We start from the raw sequence: 23,285 nt of genomic DNA, 5'->3' as shown, positions 1-23,285 counted from the left end.
TTTTTTCTCAAGATTCTACTTCAACATTAATCTCGACATTTCAACTTTTTTCTCAACATTTCGACTTTTTACTCGACATTTTGACTTTTTTCTCAAGATTGTACTTCAACATTAATCTTGACATTTAGACCTTTTTCTCAAGATTTCAACTTTTTTTCCACATTTAAACTTTTTTCTCGACATTTCGACCTTTTCACTTATTTTCTCGTTCGTTGTTCTTCTTATTCCTCGCTCTTATTATTTCTTCCTTTTCACTTACGTCCTCTTCATCTTCTTCTTCTCATCACGTAAAAAACACCGGTGCATCAGCAAAAATAGTCCCCGGTAATTCACTTCCGTTGTAGCTTTTTTATTTGCATCTTTTTTTTTATTTGCAGCGTTTCTTTTATTTGCAGCGGCGTTTCTTTTTATTTGCAGCTTTTCTTTAATTTGCAGCGGCGTTTGTTTCTGTTTGCAGCGTTACTTTTATTTTCAGCAATGGCGGGTCTCGGCCACTGTAGAAAAAGAATGAAAAAAGAGCAAAAAGGAAAAAAAAGAAAAAAAGAAGGAAAAAAAGGAAAAAGAGAAAAAAGAGAAGAGGAAAAAGAAGAAAAAAAAAAGGTCAAACTTTTGTGAAAAATTAAAAAGAAAAAAAAGAAGAGGAAAAAGAAGAAAAAAAAGAAGAAAAAAAAGGTCAAACTTTTGTGAAAAAGCTCCAGGGATCCACTAGGGCGGCGCTAAAGAGCCGCATTCGGGTTGCCGACCCCAGGTCTCTACCATTGTTTCAAATAGGTTGAACCACATATTTAAGTATAAGATATAAAACTCCATCGCTTTTATTAACAAGTAGTTATGACTGGTTGCACATTTACTTTAACTGTACAGCTACTGCTTTAAATATTTCCCCTCATTTCATAAAAGTGACCCAGATTTACTTGAACTTTGACAGTAAAGAACTAAAACTCATGTTCTGCGTTTCACAGAGCGGCCGACCGGACGGGACCGATCCTTCATTCACAGATATTATTAATTGTTCAGAGGATGAGTTGCAGACGTGCAAAAGTCTGTAGCGTAAACTTGAGGAGGCGTGAACCTGATCACCGTCTCAGCTTTCCATCCCGGCCGCGGATGAATTTTTCATGAACATTCAGTGAAATAAAGGCTGAAATCCGAGCAGCTCGAGCAGTTTTCACATCACTCTTTATTGTTCACACTAAGACTTCCAGCATGTTGGTCATAATATCAAAGTACAATTTAGTTCGTGTTCGGCAAATGAGACGGAGGCGTTCTGAGCAGTAAACTCGCCCGACATCAACGCTGTGTTAGCAGCCAAACAGAAGAAATAAATCCCTATCGCCTCATGTGGAATGACTGCAAATATCATGAAAGTAAACCAAAATAAAATACTGTTAGATTCCTGCAGTACTGCACGTAAAAATCATCTCAGATCTGTAAACCTTACTGTCAATTAAAAGGAATTAGATAGTTCTTGTAAACGTTACAGCAATCCTCCCTCAGCCGTGATGAAACAAAGCTTATGAACTGAGAGAGGAAATTCAAAGTGTTTCAATCAAAGACACGTCATCATTTAAACACTTCAGGATCAAGAGGGAATGAGCGAGGCGTCGCTCGTGTCTCGCCCCTCATCTATCTAGCTGAAGGAGAGAGCAGAAGCAGCAGCAGGATAAACTGCTCCGGTCTCTCCTGCATCAGTGCTGCTTGGGGCGGCGCGGGTCGTAGCGGACGAGCAGGCCCAGGGAGGCGTAGCCGAACAGGAAGGTCTGGAGGAACCACAGGCCGCGAGTGGCCGTGTCGTTGATGCCTTTGTTGCTACGGGGGAAAAACAAACATGTGATGTGTCTTAAAACCATTACAGATGTGCCTTAAAGCTAGGGCTGGGGATCGATTCAAATGTCAAGAATCGATTCGATTCGATTCCGATTCTTAAGATTCAGAATCGATTATTAAGATTTGATTCGATCCGATTCGATTCGATTCCGATATTGATTTGGGTTAGTGTTATTAAAACTGTTTTTTGACCTGTTGCATGAATGATATGACTGTAGTTCTGCAACATATTAATACTAGTATTATATTGAGATTCAACAGCAAGTATTGGCAGCTAATGATGCTGTAAGGACCAATCAGCTCCCAGAATGCTGATAGAACTGCTTTCAGAAACATCATGTGGGTCAGAATTACCGTTTTTATTTGTTCCATTTTCGGTCTATTTTGGTTTTGAATTTTTGAGCATTTGGTTTTTAGCATTTTTTGCTAATGTAACCCCAAGACAGTATATAAAGTAATGAAATATAGATAATTTATGCAATTATAACCTAACACTTTAATATTTTCATACCTTTAAACATATTTAAAGGCAAAAACATGGGACCAGTTATTCTCGTGTCCAACAAAATATTCTTTTTTTGGGGATAAACAAAAAAATAACCAAAAGTTGTAATGTAATGATGAAAAAAAAAAATACATAAATAAATAAAAAGAAAACAAAACAAAAAAAAACAAAACAAAACAAAAAAAAAAAAAAAAATCGATCTTTAGACATATGAATCGATTTTTAGGAATTAATATGAGAATCGATTTAGAATCGGAAAATCGATTTTTTCAACAAAGGCCTATTTAAAACCATTACAGATGTGCATTAAAGCCGCTGCAGATGTGCATTAAAGCTGATACAGATGTGTAAAGTGCTCAGGTGAGTCGGGGTAATACTGGAGCACAGCGCCCCCTGGTGGACGTGACGGTTCCTCTCAGTCTTACCTGCAGATCATTAAAGCCACACAGGATTCCAGGGCATGAATACCGACGGACGCGCACCACCTGGAGGAGAAAACACATCTGTTACCTGGAAACAACGGGGGTACGAACATCTGAGGCAGCTAAAAAGATTAACACCCATCTGAATTAACTGGAGTCACAAGACAAATTAAAGTAACGACGAGCCACTTCACAAATACGCTCTGGTCCATACAGATGCTAAACAGCTGTGACAGCTGACGGTGGTGCTGCTGCTCTGCTGGAGCTGCGAGGGTCATGTGACCTGAAGGCTCATTAAACGACCCGTGGGGATGTTGGGATTGATGTGCGAGTTAGGAAAGACATTAAGGAACTCCGGCCCTGCAAGGACACTTCACACCTCGTTTCAAACGCGACACAAAAGACGCAGATTGGCTTATATTATTATTATTAAAGGTTAATTTAAAGCTAATCTAATTATGCGAACAGCCACGTCATCATCACATAAAACTGATTAATCACCTCATAACCCAAACAAAAGTGTTATTTTAACGCCGCTGCTGGAAGGATCACAGTAGTAAAAGACAACAACAACATGTGTAATAACACACATCCTACCGGCTTTTTTTGCACTGTTTTTCTTTCTTTTCTGTACTGCACTACTTTTTATTTTCATCCCAATGTATATACTGTTTATTAGGAATGGGCGATATTTTACCGTTCACGATTTACCGTCAAAAAAATTCCCCACAGTAAGAATTTGTCATCTCGCGGTAAAAATAATAAATTCACGTTGATGACGTTTTTGTGTAAAGATGATTTATGGTTCTGTGTTAAATCCACGCACAACGTATGTGAAGGAAGGACGGAAGGAAGGAAGGAAGGAAGGAAGGAAGGAAGGAAGGAAGGAAGGAAGGAAGGAAGGAAGGAAGGAAGGAAGGAAGGAAGGAAGGAAGGAAGGAAGGAAGGAAGGAAGGAAGGAAGGAAGGAAGGAAGGAAAGAAGGAAGGAAGGAAGGAAGGAAGGAAGGAAGGAAGGAAGGAAGGAAGGAAGGAAGGAAGGAAGGAAATGAAGGGAGAAAATAAGGAAGGAAGGAAGGAAGGAAGGAAGGAAGGAAGGAAGGAAGGAAGGAAGGAAGGAAGGAAGGAAGGAAGGAAGGAAGGAAGGAAGGAAGGAAGGAAGGAAGGAAGGAAGGAAGGAAGGAAGGAAGGAAGGATAAATTCCCGTTGATACGTTTTTGTGTAACAAACATGGCGGATCTGAGAGCGAGATAGATTTATAGTTACAAAGATGGAGTTGAATTGGTATTTTTTTTATCGTCATTTTTATCGTTATCGGGATAAATGCCAGAAATTATCGTGATACATTTTTAAGTCCATACCGCCCATCCCTACTGTTTATATTTCGTAATTATATATGTTTTACCCCCTTCCCTGCATGTGTGTGGTAAGTTACTGCTGCTGCACAAAGTGAATTTCCACATTGAGGGAGGAATAAAGGACAATCTAATCTTATCTTATCTGAGTTTAAGAACATCTCAAAGCATCTCAACACTTTTTTATTGACCTTAACCTCCTGAATTCATGCGGGGAGGGTAATTCTTGCACAGCGGTGTTGCAACAGCCTCTAATCTCTTACCCTTTGTACATCAGGGCTGCATAGTTGTCCACCAGGTATGTGCAGAAGCTGCCGAACACGCCGAGAGATTCCAACGGGAGTTTCTCCGGCGCAAACACGATGACCTGCAAAACAACACACACAAAGAGCTTCAACTTTCCCTTACTTAAACCGTGAATTATGTTGCGTGACATTTAGATATTTTTGATGCCCTGATTGAAACAGATCAGCCTGTGTTAATAAATCTGCAGTAATCTGGCGTGGCCTTCACGGTGCACATGTGAGCGAGGGATGGGTGACTGGTGCCGCTGTGGCGGCTTTAGCCGGAGCTGCTCGGCCACAGATCTGCTCTCAGGCGGCAGCCGCTCTGAAACGCAGCCTTGTTGTGAGACACGGAACAAAAATGGATCATTTTCAATGTCACATGAAAGAAAATGAGTGTGGTGATCTGGACCTGCAACCACCTCCTCTACGAAGCTGCATCTGATTCACCACCGTGGAAACGTTTTAATAAAAAATACTTAGTGCATCAGTGAATTACTAGTGTTTCTACAAAGAAATAATCACAAAAACTAACTATTTTAGTTGATTCAAAGGTGTTATTTTATTGGTTATTGGTTAGAAAAATGATCAGAACTATTTCTGCATTTTTTATCTAAATAAATCAACACTGGCAGGGGTATCTGCCATTTTTTATGTGTCTTGATTTTATTCCCTTTGTTTATGTTAGCACTTTGAGATTATTTCATGAAAAGTGCTTTACAAATAAAATGTATTGTATCTGTTGTCAATCATGTGATTTATCCTTTGTTTACTTTAATAAACTTCATTCTAACATTCACGTAATTAATATTTTTCAGATTAAGCACATTTGTGAGTAACTTACCATTTTCAATTGGCTATATTAAAAGATATACTGAGAGGAAAGAAAAATACAGTCAATCAATATAATATAATATTAAATAATATTAAACAATATATATATATATATATATATATATATATATATATATATATATATATATATATATATATATATATGCACACTAATAACACAAATATACACAAATAACTTATTATACATCATTATTTGTCCAATTTTCTTTCTATAGTCACAAACACACGGATGGGATGATTTCAACCACAGGTATGGCTAGTTTCAAAATTAAACTGAGAGAAGCTGTGTTTCGACATAATATTATGTTACAATAGTCTATTAGAAAACTACGTTAAGGGAAACCATTTACGTTCATATTTCTATCAATCAGGTTACTTATTAATTTACATTATACTCTGTAATTTACATTAATTTGCATTGTATTATTCAATGTTCATATTATTATTATTAGTGTTATATAATGTTCATATGCACTGAGAAATTCATGTTAATATTTTCAGGTTAATTGATCCATGTAATTCTTTGTATAAATGCTGTATTGTTGATTAATTGTTTGATTTAATGTGGACCCCAGGAAGAATAGTCTTCATATTTATGAGGACTAATGGGGATCCAATAAATAATAAACAATAAACACGGATGGCGTCTGCTCTGTAGAGAAAAGTCACAATTTGGTTCACAGACACATTTCTGACAACATTTCTAATTATGTTGTTTCACATTTCATTAATTAACCAATAAATCAAAGAAAAGTTACTTTTGACCTACAATCAGCTTTTCTGCTCCACATTTGCGCTTTTTGCGTGAATATTTTGAGCAAAAACAATAAACTAGAGATGTTAATCTTTTATAAAACAAAGCAGTTGTTTAAAAGTCCTATTGAACAAATACTTTAGCGTTTATTTAAACATTAACTGTAAAATGAACTTTGGACCAAAGTGTGTGTTCACTCCTGATCAATAAAATAGTGGTAATGACCTCTAAGGTTTTTATCTGTTTTATTTAATCAGCGTTGAACAACAATAGATAAAATAGTATAAAAGTGTGAAATAACGGGTTAATCTCAACATATTTAGTAATAATACCAGACCCGGAGGATATTACAGGCGACACCGCACGGTGACGTTTACACAGAAAACTGTAGGAATGAGTTTTTCTGTTTTTATTTAAATCCCAATTAAGTTCAAACCGGTTAAATACACTTACAGTGAAATATGCAAACGCCAGTGTCACGGACACGATCCAGAAGAGGTGGGTCCTTTTAAAATACTCGTTTCCATCACTTTTAGCCATAGTTGCTGCTGTTCTGCGTTGGTCCCGCGGTCAAATGAGACCGTGTGAAACAACGGTCAGAGTAAAGGAGGACCGGGGGAGAGGAGGCGTTTATTTTTTTATGATTATTGCATAAATTGATTAGTAGACTGACGTAAATCCTCACAGATATGCTCAGGGTGATAAGAACATGTCAGATCTGGATAGAAGTCAGAGATTCTGTAACCTCTGTAACATCAACCGTTTTGTTTGAATGTAAAAATGTAAATATAATGAATCTCAGACAAAAATACTTACCAAAGTATTATACAAACCGACCATCTATGTTTAAAATGATTTTGTTACTTCAATCTAATAAGTTAAATGTTATTTATAAATTAGGCGCCTTTTTGAAGAATGTCCTTCCTCTGTTTAAATTATTTTTTTTTTCTTTGCCAAATTGAGTATTTTAGTTGAACATGTACAGCCCGCCACTTGCTACAAATGTACAAATATTTGTGTTTTTGTGCTCCATACCATGTGATCATGGTTGTGAGTTAAAATAAATGATTGATTGATTGATTGTTTGAGATCTATCTATTCTAACTCTGGAGCTTTTGAACAATTTCAATTTCAAAGTCATTTTGTGTGTATATATATATATATATATATATATATATATATATATATATATATATATATATATATATATATATATATATATATATATATATATATATATATATATATTTATATATATATATATATATATATATATATATATATATATATATATTTATATATATATATATATATATATATATATATATATATATATATATATATATATATATATATATATATATATACATGTGTGTGTGTGTGTGTGTGTGTGTGTGTGTGTGTGTGTGTGTGTGTGTGTGTGTGTGTGTGTGTGTGTGTAAGTAGATATATACATAGATATAGAGCAGATGCAGTTAATAGAGACAGTATAGTGTAAATAAATATATTTATATAAATATTTATATGGGCATGTGTGTACAAATATATAGAAATATATATTATATATATAAATATTAATATGTATAGGTATGTGTGTGAGTATAATTACAGTATATAATAATAATAATAATAATAATAATAATAATAATAATAATAATAATAATAATAATAATAATAATAATAATAATAATAATAATTATTATTATTATTATTATTATTATTATTATTATTATAATAATAATAATAATAATAATAATAATACTGTTATTTAGCAGTGTGAGTACAGTGTGTGAGTATTTATAAATACGGGTTAAATGATTAGTGAATGGGGGTAGGATTAAATAAGTTTACACTTCTTCCTACTCCTTTTTTGCACATGTAAATTAAGATATCAAGTGTTAAAGGATGAAATTCTTTATTTTGTTGTTTGTTTTCTTAACTTCTCTTGAAGTGTTGTTTTTTATATGTAAAAAAATAAAAATAAAATAAAATAAAATTGTATTATATTTTGGAACAGGCCTGTTTGGCTTTTTTGCAAGTATCAATAACTTTCAATTATGGCAGATTAGACGTTTTCATGGAATATTTTTATTAATCTAAATCATTTAAATGTCAAGCCCTATACTTTTGTCAAAATGTTTACCCATAAGTTTATTGTATTAGTTTAAACCATAGCCGTTATCATATAATATGGGCGGTATAAATCTACGACTTATCTTCACCATACATGGTATTTTGAGTGATTGCAAGTAATGCAAACAGAGATATAGAGGCTATTACCAACATTTCAAAAGCTTGTCCTACAAATTCTTTAAAAATATATATAAAAATACTTTAAAATAATGATTTAAATAATTTTAAATACTTTACAAAAACGTACCTGATATGAGGATTGTCTTAATGCAACTTACTAAGACTATTTTGTCTCAGGCTACATTACTTTTCACATCATTCATTTAATTGAATTACAGCTCTTGCTATATAACTGGGCTGTAGGAGTGGATCAATAAAATCCCATGTAATAACATCAGAATTCAATTTTAGACTGAATAGAGACAAACTGATGATGTTCAATCAATTGAAGACAAAACATACATGACCACAAACACATTTCTCTAGATTCCTACGAGTCTAAGTGGTGACGTGTTGTCAAGACGGGCAGCGGGTTCTGGACTAACTGCAGGTTGATGGAGGTTCTGGGGAGACGCGTGAGCAGTCCTGGAGTTGAGGGGGGATGAGGGGGGATGGCATCCCCCCTGAAATAAAAACGGTCCAAATCATCCCCCCTGTAAAACTGCCATCCCTCCTTTCCATCCCTTATGTCATTTCATCAATGAATGTGGTTTTACTGCTATTTCAACATTTAGAGTCATCACCAGAAAAATAACACCAGAAAAATAACTTATTTGACAATTTTCACCTGTTTCAAGTAAGTTTTCACTTGAAATAAGTAGGAAAATCTGCCAGTGGGACACGATTTATCTTCTTATTACAAGAAAAACAAATCTTGTTCCACTGGCAGATTTTTCTACTTATTTTAAGTGAAAATCTACTTGTAATGAGATTTTTTTTTACTAAAATTAGACATTTTAACTAGAAATAAGACAAATATTCTTGTTAAGATTTTGAGTTTTTGCAGTGATCCATGTTACTTATCCTGTGAAGGACAGAGTCATATTGATAAGTTCAGAAAACTGTTTTTTATTGTTGTGTTTTGATGTATTTAATGTAAGCCCAGTGGATATTTAAAGCTTACAGAAGGCTGCATTTAACTGCTGCTATGTCATTCCTGCAGTATTTCTGCAGGTGTTTTGGTCACTGCTATTATTTGTAATATATTATATTATTTGTAATCAGCACAAATTATCTGTCCCCATATGATCAAATCCACCATCCCCCCCTTTTTTTTTACAACTCGAGTACTGGTCGTGAGATCCAGTTCTTCTAACTCCTGCTGAGACATCAGTCCTTTAATCATCCAGATGTTCTTTAAGTGATAACAGACTGACTTCACCAATGTCCTAATGGGGCTGATAAAGTTCAGGTCTGAGTCCAGAACCAGTCCCAGATTTCTGGCTTGGCTCTTGATTTTTAGCTTCACTGCTTAAAGCTGAACGCTGACGTTTAATCCACACACTATTACTTCTGTTTTACCTTCATTTAACATAATAATATTCTGGCACATCCACTTTTTAATCGGATCAATGCATTTTATCAATGTTTGAATTGGATTATAATGTCCTGGTGAGATGTTTATATAGATTTGTGTGTCATCTGCGTAGCTATGGTAACACATTAAGTACTTTTTCATCATTTGAGCGATAACATATATATGCACTGCAAAAACTCAAAATCTTAACAAGAATATTTGTCTTATTTCTAGTTAAAATGTCTCATTTTAGTAAAAACAAATCTCATTCCACTTAAAACAAGACTCATCACTGGAAAAAACAAAAATTTTCACCTGTTTCAAATAGATTTTCACTTAAAATAAGTAGAAAAATCTGCCAGTGGAACAAGATTTTTTTGCTTGTAATAAGAAGATAAATCTTGTCCCATTGGCAGATTTTTCTACTTATTTCAAGTGAAAATTTACTTGAAACAGGTGAAAATTGTCAAATAACAAGTTATTTTTCTGGTAATGACTCTTTAACTAGAAATAAGACAAATATTCCTGGTAAGATTTTGAGTTTTTGCAGTGTGTTAAACAAACAAGGGCCCCAGAACTGAACCTTGAGGAACTCCACGTGTTATTTTTGTTAGCTCTGATTTGTAGTTACCTAAAGACACAAAATACTCCCTGTCTTTTCAACAGGACTCCAACCAGCCCAGTGCTGAGCCAGAAACTCCCATGAGTTCTTCAACTGCTCTATCAAGATATTACGGTAAATTGTGTCGAACGCAGCACTGAGATCCAGTAAGACCAAGACTGAAACGTCTCCACCATCCGTATTTGAGCAGATGTGAGGACCTTTACTAGAGTCTACTCAGTGCTGTGATCAGAAACCTGACTGGAAAACATCTAAACCAGGGGTCTGCAACCCAAAATGTTGAAAGAGCCATGTTGGACCAAAAACACAAAAAACAAAAATGTCTTGAGCCGCAAAAAATGAGCCTTGTATAAGCCTTAGAATGAAGGCAACACATGCTGCATGTTTCTATATTAGTTATAACTGGGGGAAGATTTTTTTTCATTATGCACTTCGAGAAAAAAGTCGAAATGTCGAGAAAAAAGTTGAAATGTCGAGATTAATGTTGAAGTACAATCTCGGGAAAAAAGTCGAAATGTTGAGAAAAAAGTCAAAAGTTGAAATGTCGTGATTAAAAAGGAAAGGAAAAAGGAAGAAAAAAAGAGGAATAAAGAAGATAAAAGAAAAAAAGAAAAAAGAAGAAAAAAAGAAGACAAAAAGGAATAAAAGGGAAAAAAGAGAAAAAAAGGGAAAAAAGAAAAAAAGAGAACAAAAAGAAGAAAAAAAGGAAAAAAAAAGGTCAAACATTTTTGAAAAAGCTCCAGGAGCCACTAGGGCGGCGCTAAAGAGCCGTGGGTTGCTGACCCCTGATCTAAACAGTCATATAGTGTCAGGAGGTTATACAGCTGTTGAAAAACAGCTTTTTCTACGATTTTACTAAGAAAGGGGAGGTTTGATACGGTCCTATAGCTGTTCATATTATCTTTTAAAAGTGGCTTAAAGATGGCTGTTGTTAGGCACTGAGGAAATAAACCTGAAATCAGAGACGTATTTACAACATCCAGAAGATCTGAGGACACACAATGAATAAAAACCCCTGTTGTCAGAGTCCCTGACGAAGACCTGACATGTTAGTGACGTTAGTTCAGCTTGTTCATCGTACTGTCTGTCCTGTGGTTATCGTGGACGAACCGTGGCTGATGAGAACACTGATGTACAGGATGTTTTGGGTCGTTCTTCTCTGAAGGTCAACTAATCTTTTTCTGCTACGTATCAGAACAGGGCTGGAGGAAGCAAACGTCCATATCGGGCCCCGTCTTATCCTGGACATGGACACGAGTACGGTACTTGCAGGACTCGTGGGGGGAACTGGGTGAGGGCGGGTCTGTTGGAGCAGGAGGCGCCGGAGATAAATCCAGGACGACGTCCTCTCCAGGTGCAGAGCTTTGGTTGGAGGTTTGATTGATTGATTGATTGATATCTTTTATTTCCAACATAAGCACAAAATAAATAAATAAAACAGCAGAACAATAAATCAATAAGATAAAAAGACAACAATAATAACCACTAAATAATAAGCATAGTAGACAGGAATTCATAAATATAAAAATGAGGAGGAAGAAGTAAAAAACTTGTGAACTCAATACTATGTTTTCAGTCTGTTATTAAATATGAAAGAAAATAAAAAACTTGACATAGTGAAAGGTTGCACAAATTTATAGTGACAATTTTATAAATATAAATTGTGGTATACCCGAGTATTAATCACTGAGTTATTTAGCCTGAGTTCCTGTATTCATCTACTGTATATGAATGAATGAATGAATGAATGAATGAATGAATGAATGAATGAATGAATGAATGAATGAATGAATGAATGAATGAATGAATGAATGAATGAATGAATGAATGGTTATTTATTAATGTGTCATACACCTCTAAGGTTCCAGCCTATAAGGGCTTACAAGACACAGATACACTACGCCATCAAACAAACATCAGCTGCTACAAACAAAAACACAAAATTATAAATTCCACTTTTACATTACAGATCAAATTACAGATCCTTTCTCAGTTTCCATATAATTTGTCCTTTCTCTGTTTCCAGACTCTCTTTATAAAGGTAGCTATAGAGAAAACCTCCTCTCTGAAAAACCATTCCAACTTCATCCTCAGTCCAAAACAACTCAGGTTTTAAATCTTGCATTTTCTGAAATAAAAGCTTCCTGGCTTCATCATATAATGGACAATAAAACAAAAAATGAAGTTCATCCTCAACAACATTTAAATCACAAACACTACATAATCTTTCCTCTTCAGGAACAGAGTTATACCTGTTTCTGTAGCCAGAGGGAGAATCCCAGTTCGCAATTGAGCACATAATGACATCTATACGTGAAAGCAGACATTATTTATGATATATATATATATATATATATATATATATATATATATATATATATATATATATATATATATATATATATATATATATATATATCCACAAAACAGGTTGAAGAAGCTTCATTGAGTCGTTACGACATATTTATGTACAAAGGATCGGTTTCACGTACGACGTGTGATAAAGAGGTCGGCAGGTTCATATCCACTAAAAATACCTGTGTAAATATCAGGGATTCAAATACCAGAAACATATTCAGTGTGTGTTTCCATTTCATGTCAGCAGCAGCAGAAACACCGATATTCACCAACATCCGTCGTCCATCCCTCCCTGAACGGCTCTACATCTCCACAAGCGTTTCAGCATCAATGTTTTCATCTTTGCAGGATTATTTTACACTTTAGGAAAGACGAGGAGCAGATCTGATGAGTTTGTACTTCTCTGCAGTGGCTTCATCGAACCAAACGCTCGTCGTAGTGATTTAGCAACGACTGTTGACTGAAACAGTGTTTAGTTATCTCCACTCACTCGATCATTGTATGTAAACTCTGGTGCATCAGCTAATCTGACGAGACTCTTGGCTGATAAACACTCTTTCCCTTTTTATTATTTTCTAGAGATTAATGTTAGATAATGAAATGCAGCCTCTGCGATTTTCTTTAAAGGCCTTAAACGACCGCCGTTGATTAAAATGACTAATTTGTATATTTAAAGGTTTGCTGCCGTCGCTTTAGCGGTCAGGAGATTCTGGATGAAGTGATGACAGCGAGGACTCTCAGGAGCCGGCGTCCACACACAGACATTGATTCAGCTTCTTGTCCAGATAAAGATAAAACCCACTGGCCTATTGTCTGGTATCAGATAAGTCCGGACTTCAAGCTGCATTGTGTTCTCATACACTTACAAATACTATAAACCTGCTGCTGCCCTTTGCCCGATATTGAATGTTGGTGTTTGCATGGTCGATGCTTTTTTTTTTGCATGTGGTTGACGTTTAGAAATCATGACGACGGGAACTTAAATGGTAAACTGGTGGCGTTTGAAGGTAAAAGAAGAACCAGAGCAGATCTGACGTATTTATTTATTTGTTTAAAAAGGATCCCCATTAGTCTTCACTATTCTTCCTGGGGTCCACACATAGACATACAAAAGGTGACAATAATACAACTCAAAAAGGGTGAAAAACATTCACTAGAAATCCTGAAATAATAAATTGAAACAAAAATAAAAGATTAAGTAAGCAACCAAAACCATCCACATCTTAAGTAACAATATTTGCTACTATCACCAGATCTGTCTCCACTCTTGAGCAAAATAGTTTGCAACGACTTTATAATTTATAATATACCCATACCTCTATTTATAGTAGTATGAATATATTACATATCGTCATATACTCATACATTATAATATACTCATACTTCTATACCAGGGGTCGCAACCCAAAATGTTGAAAGAGCCATATTGGACCAAAAACACAAAAAAACAAATATGTCTGGAGCCGCAAAAAATGAAAAGTCTTGTATCAGCCTTAGAATGAAGGCAACACATGCTGCATGTTTCTATATTAGTTATTACCGGGGGAAGATTTTTTTGCTTCATTATGCAATTCGAGAAAAAAGTCGAAATGTTGAGAAAAAAGTCGAAATGTTGAGAAAAAAGTCGAAATTTCGAGAAAAAAGTCGAAATGTAGAGATTAAAAAGTTGAAAAATCAAGATTAATGTTGAAGTACAATTTTGAGACAAAAGTCGAAATGTCGAGAAAAAAGTCAAAATGTCGAGAAAAAGTCAGAATATCGAGATGAAAAAGGAAAGGAAAAAGGAAGAAAAAGGGGAAAAAAAAAGGAAAAAAGAGAAAAAAAAAAAAAAGAAAAAAAAAAGTCAAACATTTTTTAAAAATCTCCAGGAGCCACTAGGACGGCGCTAAAGCGCTCTAGAGCCGCGGGTTGCCGACCCCTGTTCTATACTATATATACAGTGTATATATAGTATAGAACAATTACCGTGAATCACTGTAGGCTATGAGTGTATATTATACACTCATAGCCTACAGTGATTTAGAATATATTTACTATTACATTTATAATATATATAATATACATACAATTTGCACAATAATCACAATATTATAGTATTGATCCTGAAGGCCTGGCCACGCCGGACATGTCGGGCCGCGTCACGCTCCCTGCCGGGGCTGCAGGTAAATGTCCAATTAATCAGCGCGTAGGCCACCTTTGTTTCCCCCTCGTGATCGCCGCCGGCTGCTCTGCATATAAAAGCCGCTGATAGGCTTCAGCCCTCAAAGCGCCTCCTCTGCAGCCTGCTAAAGTCTATAAGTTAAACATTTCTCCAGGACCATTGTTGCCTGATCAATGCTCAACAGTTTGCAAAAGCACTCCACTCCACTAATCAGCTGACACCCGTCGGTGGCATCGTTTGAATCAAAACACTTCCTGCACGTTTTAATCCCACGCTGCCAGCAGTTTTCTATCCTGGACTTCATGCTTTTCTACTTCAGGTGTCACATTTTCACATTTTCAGCAGAGAAATCAGCTGATCACATGTGTGTCACCGAGAAGTGAAGTGGTATCGACGAGGGGTAACGATCCGAGAAAGGCTCCCTTTTGTTTCATTCCCCTTGCAGCTCATATTTGTCATTGACCTTGCTTCTACTTTGAAGAGGAGTGGGTGATAATGTGGTGGAGGAGCCGGGGTCAGAGTACTTCTGCTCGCCATCATTTCTAGCTTAGGTGGTCCTTTTTTTTTTCTTTTTTCGGGCCGAAGGGGGAGTGCTCAGGTGATCAATATAAGAGGAGCTCGTGTAAACAGGACACAGACCACTTGTGACCTTAATACTGACCACACGTGCCCAGAGAGAACCTGCAGCTTCACCGGCAGCCATGTGGAAGGACTCCAGCAGCGGTAAGAGCAAATTCACCACTTATCAGCCATAGGAAATGTTAAACTTAAAACAAGAGTCATTACCCAGAAAAATAACTTATTTGACAATTTTCCCCTGTTTCAAGTAAATTTTCACTTGAAATAAGTAGAAAATTTGTTTGCTTGTAAAGAGAAGATAAATCTTGTCCCACTGGCAGATTTTTTCTACTTATTTCAAGTGAAAATCTACTTGAAACAGGTGAAAATTGTCAAATTTTGAATGGCAGCAAACCTTTAAATATACAAATGAGTCATTTTAATGAACGGCGGTCGTTTAAGGCCCTTAAATAAATTGCACATAAGCACAGGGGTGTTGTAAGTTTCTCTATTGAAAAAGAAATAAATCCAGAACAAAGTTTTCATATAAATTTACAAATAAATACACTGCAAAAACTTATTTCTAGTTAAAATGTCTAATTTTTAGTCAAAAAATCTCATTACACTTAAAAAGAAGAGTCATTACCAGAAAAATAACTTGTTATTTGACAATTTTCACCTGTTTCAAGTAAATTTTCACTTGAAATAAGTAGAAAAATCTGCCAGTGGAACAAGATTTATCTTCTCTTTACAAGCAAACAAATTATTGAGATTAATGTTAGATAATGAAATGGAGGCTTTGCGATTTGTTTAAGGGCCTTAAACGACCGCCGTTCATTAAAATGACTCATTTGTATATTTAAAGGTTTGCTGCCATTCAAAATTTGACAATTTTCACCTGTTTCAAGTAAATTTTCACTTGAAATAAGTAGAAAAAATCTGCCAGTGGAACAAGATTTATCTTCTCATTACAAGCAAAAAAAATCTTGTTCCACTGGCAGATTTTTTCTACTTATTATAAGTGACAATCTACTTGAAAAAGGTGAAAATTGTCAAATAACAAGTTATTTTTCTGGTAATGACACTTGTTTTAGGTGTAATGAGATTTGTTTGACTAAAAATGAGACATTTTAACTAGAAATAAGACGAATATTCTTCTGAAGATTTTGAGTTTTTGCAGTGTTGTGCTTATATGTCTTAAAACGAAGCTTTTTTAGCCGGTTTTGTTGGTGTTAGTTGGATGAATTATCAGTTTGCAGTTCAGTGAGACCCAAAGGTGTGACAACATCTGCAAGGTTTGGTTTAAAGTGGATTGGCTGCAGGAACAAAATAGTCTGAATTGCTAAAGATGATTTTAAATGTGCAAATGTGATTTTCTGAGCACTTTTTACAAGCAGGAGATTCCTGCATGACAGTGGATGTGATGGTGTTAACCCTGCTGTCCTCTCCTCCCAGATGATGCCCGACCCGGGGCCTCCAGCTCCAGCTCCTCCCGCAGCGCCAGCCGCAGGAAGAGGACCAGCTTCTCCAAGGAGCACGTGGAGCTGCTGCGGACGACCTTCGAGACCGACCCGTACCCGGGCATCAGCCTCCGGGAGAGCCTGTCCCAAACCACCGGGCTGCCGGAGTCACGCATCCAGGTAAGAGAAGGACCAGAACTCACATTGAGCTGGCTCTGATTGGCTCTGGTGCATCCACGCACACGTGCACGGATGCATGTGTGCACATAAGCACATGGGTGTTAATCCAGTACAAAGTTTTCATATACATTTACAAAATGAAAAAATACACTGCAAAAACTCCAAATCTTACCAGGAATATTTGTCTTATTTCTAGTTAAAATGTCTCATTTTTAGTCAAAAAATCTCATTAGTCATTACCAGAAAAATAACTTGGTATTTGACATTTTCCCCTGTTTCAAGTTAATTTTCACTTGAAATAAGTAGAAAAATCTGTCAGTGGAACAAGATTTGTTTGCTTGTAAAGATAAGATAAATCTTGTTCCACTGGCAGATTTTTCTACTTATTTCAAGTGAAAATCTACTTGAAACAGGTGAAAATTGTTGTTTTTTCCAGGGATGAGTCTTGTTTTAAGTGTAATGAGATTTTTTTGACTAAAACTAAAACTAAACTAAAAATGAGACATTTTAACTAGAAATAAGACAAATATTCTTGTTAGGTTTTTGAATTTTTGCAGGGTATAATCAAACTTTAAAAAATAATGGATAGAAAACCAGTCAGGTACCACCACTGCCACATCCTCAAAAAATATAACTTACTAAGCTTTAAAAAGCTTTAGTGTATAAACAACTTGAGCCACTTTGTCGATTTGTTGAGAGACAAAACAGCAACAGAGTCACCAGAACCTCCTCAAACCACAATTGCAAAATCCTGTTCTGCAGGAAAACTTTCGGACGGTCAGCCTTCTCCTATAAGAGCTGTAAACTCTGGAACTCATGCTGCCAGAAATTAGTTTAACATGTTCATTACCAAAACTAAAACCTGGTTAAAGAAACGTCTAAACTGTACACATCTGTAAATAGTGTGTATATTTGTGTGGGAGAATGAGTGAGGGAAGGTTTTATATCATGTAAATGCAATATTGCATTACTGTATTATTGAATTGGATGGTCTTTTCAATTGATTATGAATTTTATATTGTACTGCAATGTTGTGGAAGAGAATTAGCACTAGCTATAAACTCTACATGCATCCCATCAGCTGCAAGCTTGTATCTATGTTTGACTGCATTGTCCCTGTCAAATAAATAAATACATACAAGATACAAAAGACGTTTGGGACCATTATCCTCTGGAGGCTTTGGACGCATCCTGCCTTCAGCTGCAGATACCGTTATCCCCGTTATCACTGCGTCACTTCATGTCTCTATCTCCCAGATGACTCGAGCTGTTTTTATCAGGATCATGTTTTCGAGTGCAAACAGAAGCAGCAGCTTTGATAGCTGACGGCCGGTAGATCTAAACCCCCCCCCGACACCCCCCACACCACCGCCCTAGCGCTCCCACGGAGCCTGATTGTCCGGCAAATGATTAAAGGGGACCTATTATGAAAAACACAGGTTTTTTCTTGCTTTAACATATATAAAGTGGTCTCCCCTCAGCCTGCCAACTCAGAGAAGGAGGAAAGCAGCCGTTCAGATTCTGCTCCCTTTCGTTACGTAACAAAAATGTGATTTACATCGGTTGGCCTCCGATGTGTGAAACCACACCCACAACTAACTCCGCCGGCCGGAGCTTCCACCATTTTTCCGTAGCGGTGTATCGCGTCATTCAGGCAGCCAATCAGCACAGCCTCATTATCATAGCCCCGCCCACTCAGAATCCTGCATAGATAATGAGATTAGAGAATGGGAAGATAAAGACATGGTTTAGAGGCTGAATTTCTAATTTATTTAGCAAAAACAATCAAAAGCTTGTTTTTAAGACATTCAAGGCCTGTTTAAAATAGGGATTAGATGCCATAATAGGTCCCCTTTAACCAGTACTCGAGTTGTAAAAATAAATCAGGGTGGATTTTATCATATGGGGACAGATAATTTGTGCTGATTACAAATAATATAATATATTACAAATAATAGCACTGACCAAAACACCTGCAGAAATACTGCAGGAATGACATAGCAGCAGTTAAATGCAGCCTTCTGTAAGCTTTAAATATCCACTGGGCTTACATCAAATACATCAAAACACAACAATAAATAACAGTTTTCTGAACTTATCAATATGACTCTGTCCTTCACAGGATAAGTAAAATGGATCACTGCAAAAACTCAAAATAAGAATATTTGTCCTATTTCTAGTTAAAATGTCTCATTTTAGTAAAAAAAGATTTTTCTACTTATTTCAAGTGAAAATGTACTTGAAACAGGTGAAAATTGGCAAATTTTGAATGGCAGCAAACCTTTAAATATACAAATGAGTCATTTTAATGAACGCCGGTCATTTAAGGACCTTAAATAAATCACAAAGCCTCCATTTCATTATCTAACATTAATCTCAATAATTTGTTTGCTTGAAACTTGAAACAGGTGAAAATTGTCAAATAACAAGTTATTTTTCTGGTAATGACTCTTGTTTTAAGTTTAATTAGATTTTTTAACTAAAAATGAGACATTTTAACTAGAAATTTTCTGGTGTTATTTTTCTGGTGATGACTCCAAATGTTGAAATAGCAGTAAAACCACATTCATTGATGAAATGACATAAGGGATGGAAAGGAGGGATGGCAGTTTTACAGTTTTACTCAACTCCAGTACTGCCTTTAACAGAGTGTGTCGTTTATCAATCTAATCCTTTTCTCTTCTTCTCCCGTTCAGGTGTGGTTCCAGAACCGAAGAGCTCGCACCCTGAAGTGTAAAGGAGCCAAGAAAGCCCTGTGGCAATCGGAGAGCCCGGGCCACGCGGCGTTCCCCCCGGCCCACCGGGGGCCCCAGGGGCCCCCGCCCGCCTACCCGGCCCAGGTGAAGCAGGAGCTGGAGGAGGGCAGCTACTACGACCCCCGCCCCCCCGCGTACCCCGCCCCGGAGGAGCGCGCTCAGTACGGCCCCGTGTACGGGCCGCTGGACGGCGGGGCCAGCCCGCCGCTGAGGCCCTACTGGGCTCAGCCGGGCCCCGCCACGCCCCCCTGGTGCCAGTCCCCCCTGGAGATGAGGTGCTACGGCTCCAGCCGGGACGCCCTGGCGTACCCGGGGTACCCGGGGTACCCGGGGCACGTGGCCTCCTCCACCTCCTCCTCCACCCCCGACACGCCCGACTCGGGCTACTGGGACCTGAGCCTGGAGAACAGCCCGGCCCTGGAGGGCCCGTACGCCCGGCCGGAGGAGTCCTGGAGTTCTCCGGAGCAGCCGGAGCAGCCGGAGCAGCCGGAGCAGCCGGAGCTCGCCCCGCTGCCCGTGCTGTCCCTGCAGGAGATCCTGTCGGAGCTGGACGAGGTCTGGATGGACGGCTGCTCCGCCCGGGACCAAGCAGCCTCATAACAAGGACTTTACTACAGACATAATATTGTATTTATTATCTCAGGATTCAACCTGCAAAAAGACCGTTCTGTGACGTTGGACTTGGACTCAAAAGCTTGTTCTACACTGCAAAAACTCAAAATCTTAACAGGAATATTCGTCTTTTTTCTAGCTAAAATGTCAAAAAAATCTCATTACACTTAAAACAAGAGTAGTAGTAAAAAACAGAGTCATCATTGGAAAAAAACAACAATTTTCACCTGTTTCAAGTAGATTTTCACTTAAAATAAGTAGAAAAATCTGCCAGTGGAACAAGATCTTTTTTGCTTGTAATGAGAAGATACATTTATTAATTATTTATTATATTATTATTAATATTTATTACATTATTTCAAGTGAAAATTTACTTGAAACAGGTGAAAATTGTCAAATAACAAGTTATTTTTCTGGTAATGACTCTTGTTTTAAGTGTAATGAGATTTTTTTTATTTGATTTGATTTATTTTATTTTTGTACATGTAAAAAAAAAAAACAACACTTCATAAGAAGTTTAAGAAAACGAAACAAACAGAATTTCATCCTTTAAAACTTGCTATCTTGATTTACATGTGCCAAAAAAGGAGTAGGAAGAAGTGTAAACTTATTTAGTCCTACCCCCATTCACTGATCATTTAACCTGTATTTATAAATATTCACACACTGTATTATTATTATTATTATTATTATTATTATTATTATTATTATTATTATTATTATTATTATTATATACTGTAATTATACTTTTGACTAAAAATGAGACATTTTAACTAGAAATAAGACCAATATTCCTGGTAAGATTGTGAGTTTTTGCAGTGTATTTGCTCCACACCGCCTACAGTTCATTCTGGCTGACGTATTTATTCATCTGTTCAGTATTTATGACACCTATTTATCATTTCTGCACTTTTATCCAAATAAATCAGTCGTTCTTTGAGTGTGACATTGATTTTATGGCTTTACTCTCTCAAGAATTTACTCTGCGTTAACGTACGACCCGAGATTGAGCTCTGTTGACACTAACGGATGAATCTACACACATTCCTTCGGTATCCAGATTTGACGGGTTTGTTATCGAGCAGAGAGGGAAAGTAGGTCGTTTTCTGTTTGACCTGAGGGCCATATTGTTACCTAAAGGCTTGTAACGGCTCTGGTGAAGCTGTGACCCGAGGTTTATTAATATTCCTGAAGGTGTCAGCATGTGCACCCACAAATACTGATAAAACAACGATAACCTGCATGTTTAGGCCTGGAAGCTCTTCGGTCGGTTGAGTTGATGCAGACGTGTAACCGCAGCTTCACGTCTGTAACCGGGCTTTGGTGGAAAGAGCTTATCCACCAGATATCTACTAGATACCTTTCTTTCTTGGCTTTCTTGCACATAAACCAGCTCCTCACTGTAAATCTGGAATCAGAAAAGCTGCCAAAAACCTGGATTTGATGAGAAGATGCAGCTAATGTCCCGTCTTGTGTGCAATGGCGCACTCGAGAGGTGAAGAGAGGAGGGTTAAGGCCGTTTATGGTGAAGCTGGATGCAGAAAAACACAACATTTAACATGTAATTAGCAAACTTTGGATCCTGTTATCAAACCAGGGTTCGTTTCTGATCAAACACGCTGATGATTGATAGATAGATAGATAGATAGATAGATAGATAGATAGATAGATAGATAGATAGATAGATAGATAGATAGATAGATAGATAGATAGATAGATAGATAGATAGATAGATAGATAGATAGATAGATAGATAGATAGATTCATTACAAATCAACTGAAATATTGCAAGCCTTTTATTATTTTAATATTGCTGATTATGGCTTACAGTTTAAGATTAAGATTCCCAGAATATTCTAATTTTTTGAGATAGGATATTTGAGTTTTCTTAAACTGTAAGCCATGATCATCAATATTAAAATAATAAAAGGCTTGCAATATTTCAGTTGATTTGTAATGAATCCAGAATGTATGACATTTTTGTTTTTGTAATTGCATTACAGAAAATCACAATATTCAAAATGTATGAGACAGTCCTGTATACAAAATGTAAAAAAAAAATAATATCAAGAGAATAATGAAATAAAATAAAGTAGCAAGCAGTGATGATGTGGGTGATTGAGTTGCCACGGTAACCGTGAACAGCTTCACCTCGTACCAGAGGACCAGGCTCCACCTCGTCATTGCTCCTCTGCTGCTCCGGGCCTCTTGTTTGTTTTTATAGATCTATATAGATATAGATCTACATAGATCTATATATATAGATCTATATAGATCTACATCTATGTATTTACATTAGCAGCATCCATAATCACGTTGGAAACAAGATATTCAGTCTAAAAATAGTCTCCCACCCTGAATCACCAGTTACTGAGAGTTACTGAGAACTGAAATAAGTTAAGAGATTTAAGGCGGAATTTTTACTGCGACGAATCACATTTGCAGTGGATTCAAATCACAGACGTTCTCCCTAATTATTAGATTTTATAATCTGATCCTCAAGAATAGATGACACGGGTCCAGTAGAACCGGGAGACCTCTCTACTGGTGGAGTAACACACGCCATCTGTCATCCAAGACTTGATACTCAAATCAACAGGTCAGGACTGGTTTTTTCCAGTTGTGTCTCCTTGTTTTGAAGTCGACGTGACCTGGAGAGTCGGCGGTCGTGCCCTGATTATCACGGTTAGACGACTGCAACGCTCTTCATGTTGGAGTCTTCTCTTAGTCTGGTCTGAAATGCTGCTCCTGTCCTTGACTCCCTTCACCAGCTTCCAGTCCTTTATAGAATTGATTTTAAACTTTTGATGTCCGTTTTTAAAGCTCTTAACGGCCTCGCGGCCTTGTATCTATCTGAGCTTTTAACTGTCCATAATCCCGGTGGAGTCCCGAGGTCAGAACACAAACACCGGGGAGAAACTCCCTCCGG

The 23,285-nt window shown here is 36.8% G+C and overlaps 2 protein-coding genes across 2 annotated transcripts; one reads left to right on the top strand and one right to left on the bottom strand.

Moving 5' to 3' along the window:
* Positions 1-1,162: 1,162 nt before the first annotated feature.
* On the bottom strand, positions 1,163-6,585 carry tmem254 (transmembrane protein 254). The gene is made up of 4 exons (XM_061744923.1): positions 6,454-6,585; positions 4,371-4,474; positions 2,758-2,817; positions 1,163-1,809 (listed from the first exon to the last, which is right to left on the bottom strand). The coding sequence occupies exons 1-4, from the start codon at positions 6,538-6,540 to the stop codon at positions 1,689-1,691; spliced, it is 372 nt and encodes a 123-aa protein (XP_061600907.1). The 5' UTR covers positions 6,541-6,585; the 3' UTR covers positions 1,163-1,688.
* An 8,169-nt stretch (positions 6,586-14,754) lies between these two features.
* LOC133464109 (double homeobox protein 4-like protein 4) lies at positions 14,755-20,344 on the top strand. The gene is made up of 3 exons (XM_061746095.1): positions 14,755-14,791; positions 16,804-16,988; positions 19,685-20,344. Exons 1-3 carry the CDS (start codon positions 14,755-14,757, stop codon positions 20,342-20,344), a joined length of 882 nt encoding a protein of 293 aa, XP_061602079.1.
* Positions 20,345-23,285: the final 2,941 nt, after the last annotated feature.

Source organism: Cololabis saira, chromosome 17, assembly GCF_033807715.1.
Source record: "Cololabis saira isolate AMF1-May2022 chromosome 17, fColSai1.1, whole genome shotgun sequence".
NCBI classification, from domain to species: domain Eukaryota; kingdom Metazoa; phylum Chordata; class Actinopteri; order Beloniformes; family Belonidae; genus Cololabis; species Cololabis saira.
The sequence above is the reverse complement of the archived record's forward strand: the minus strand, read 5'-3'. Positions and strand labels throughout refer to the sequence as shown.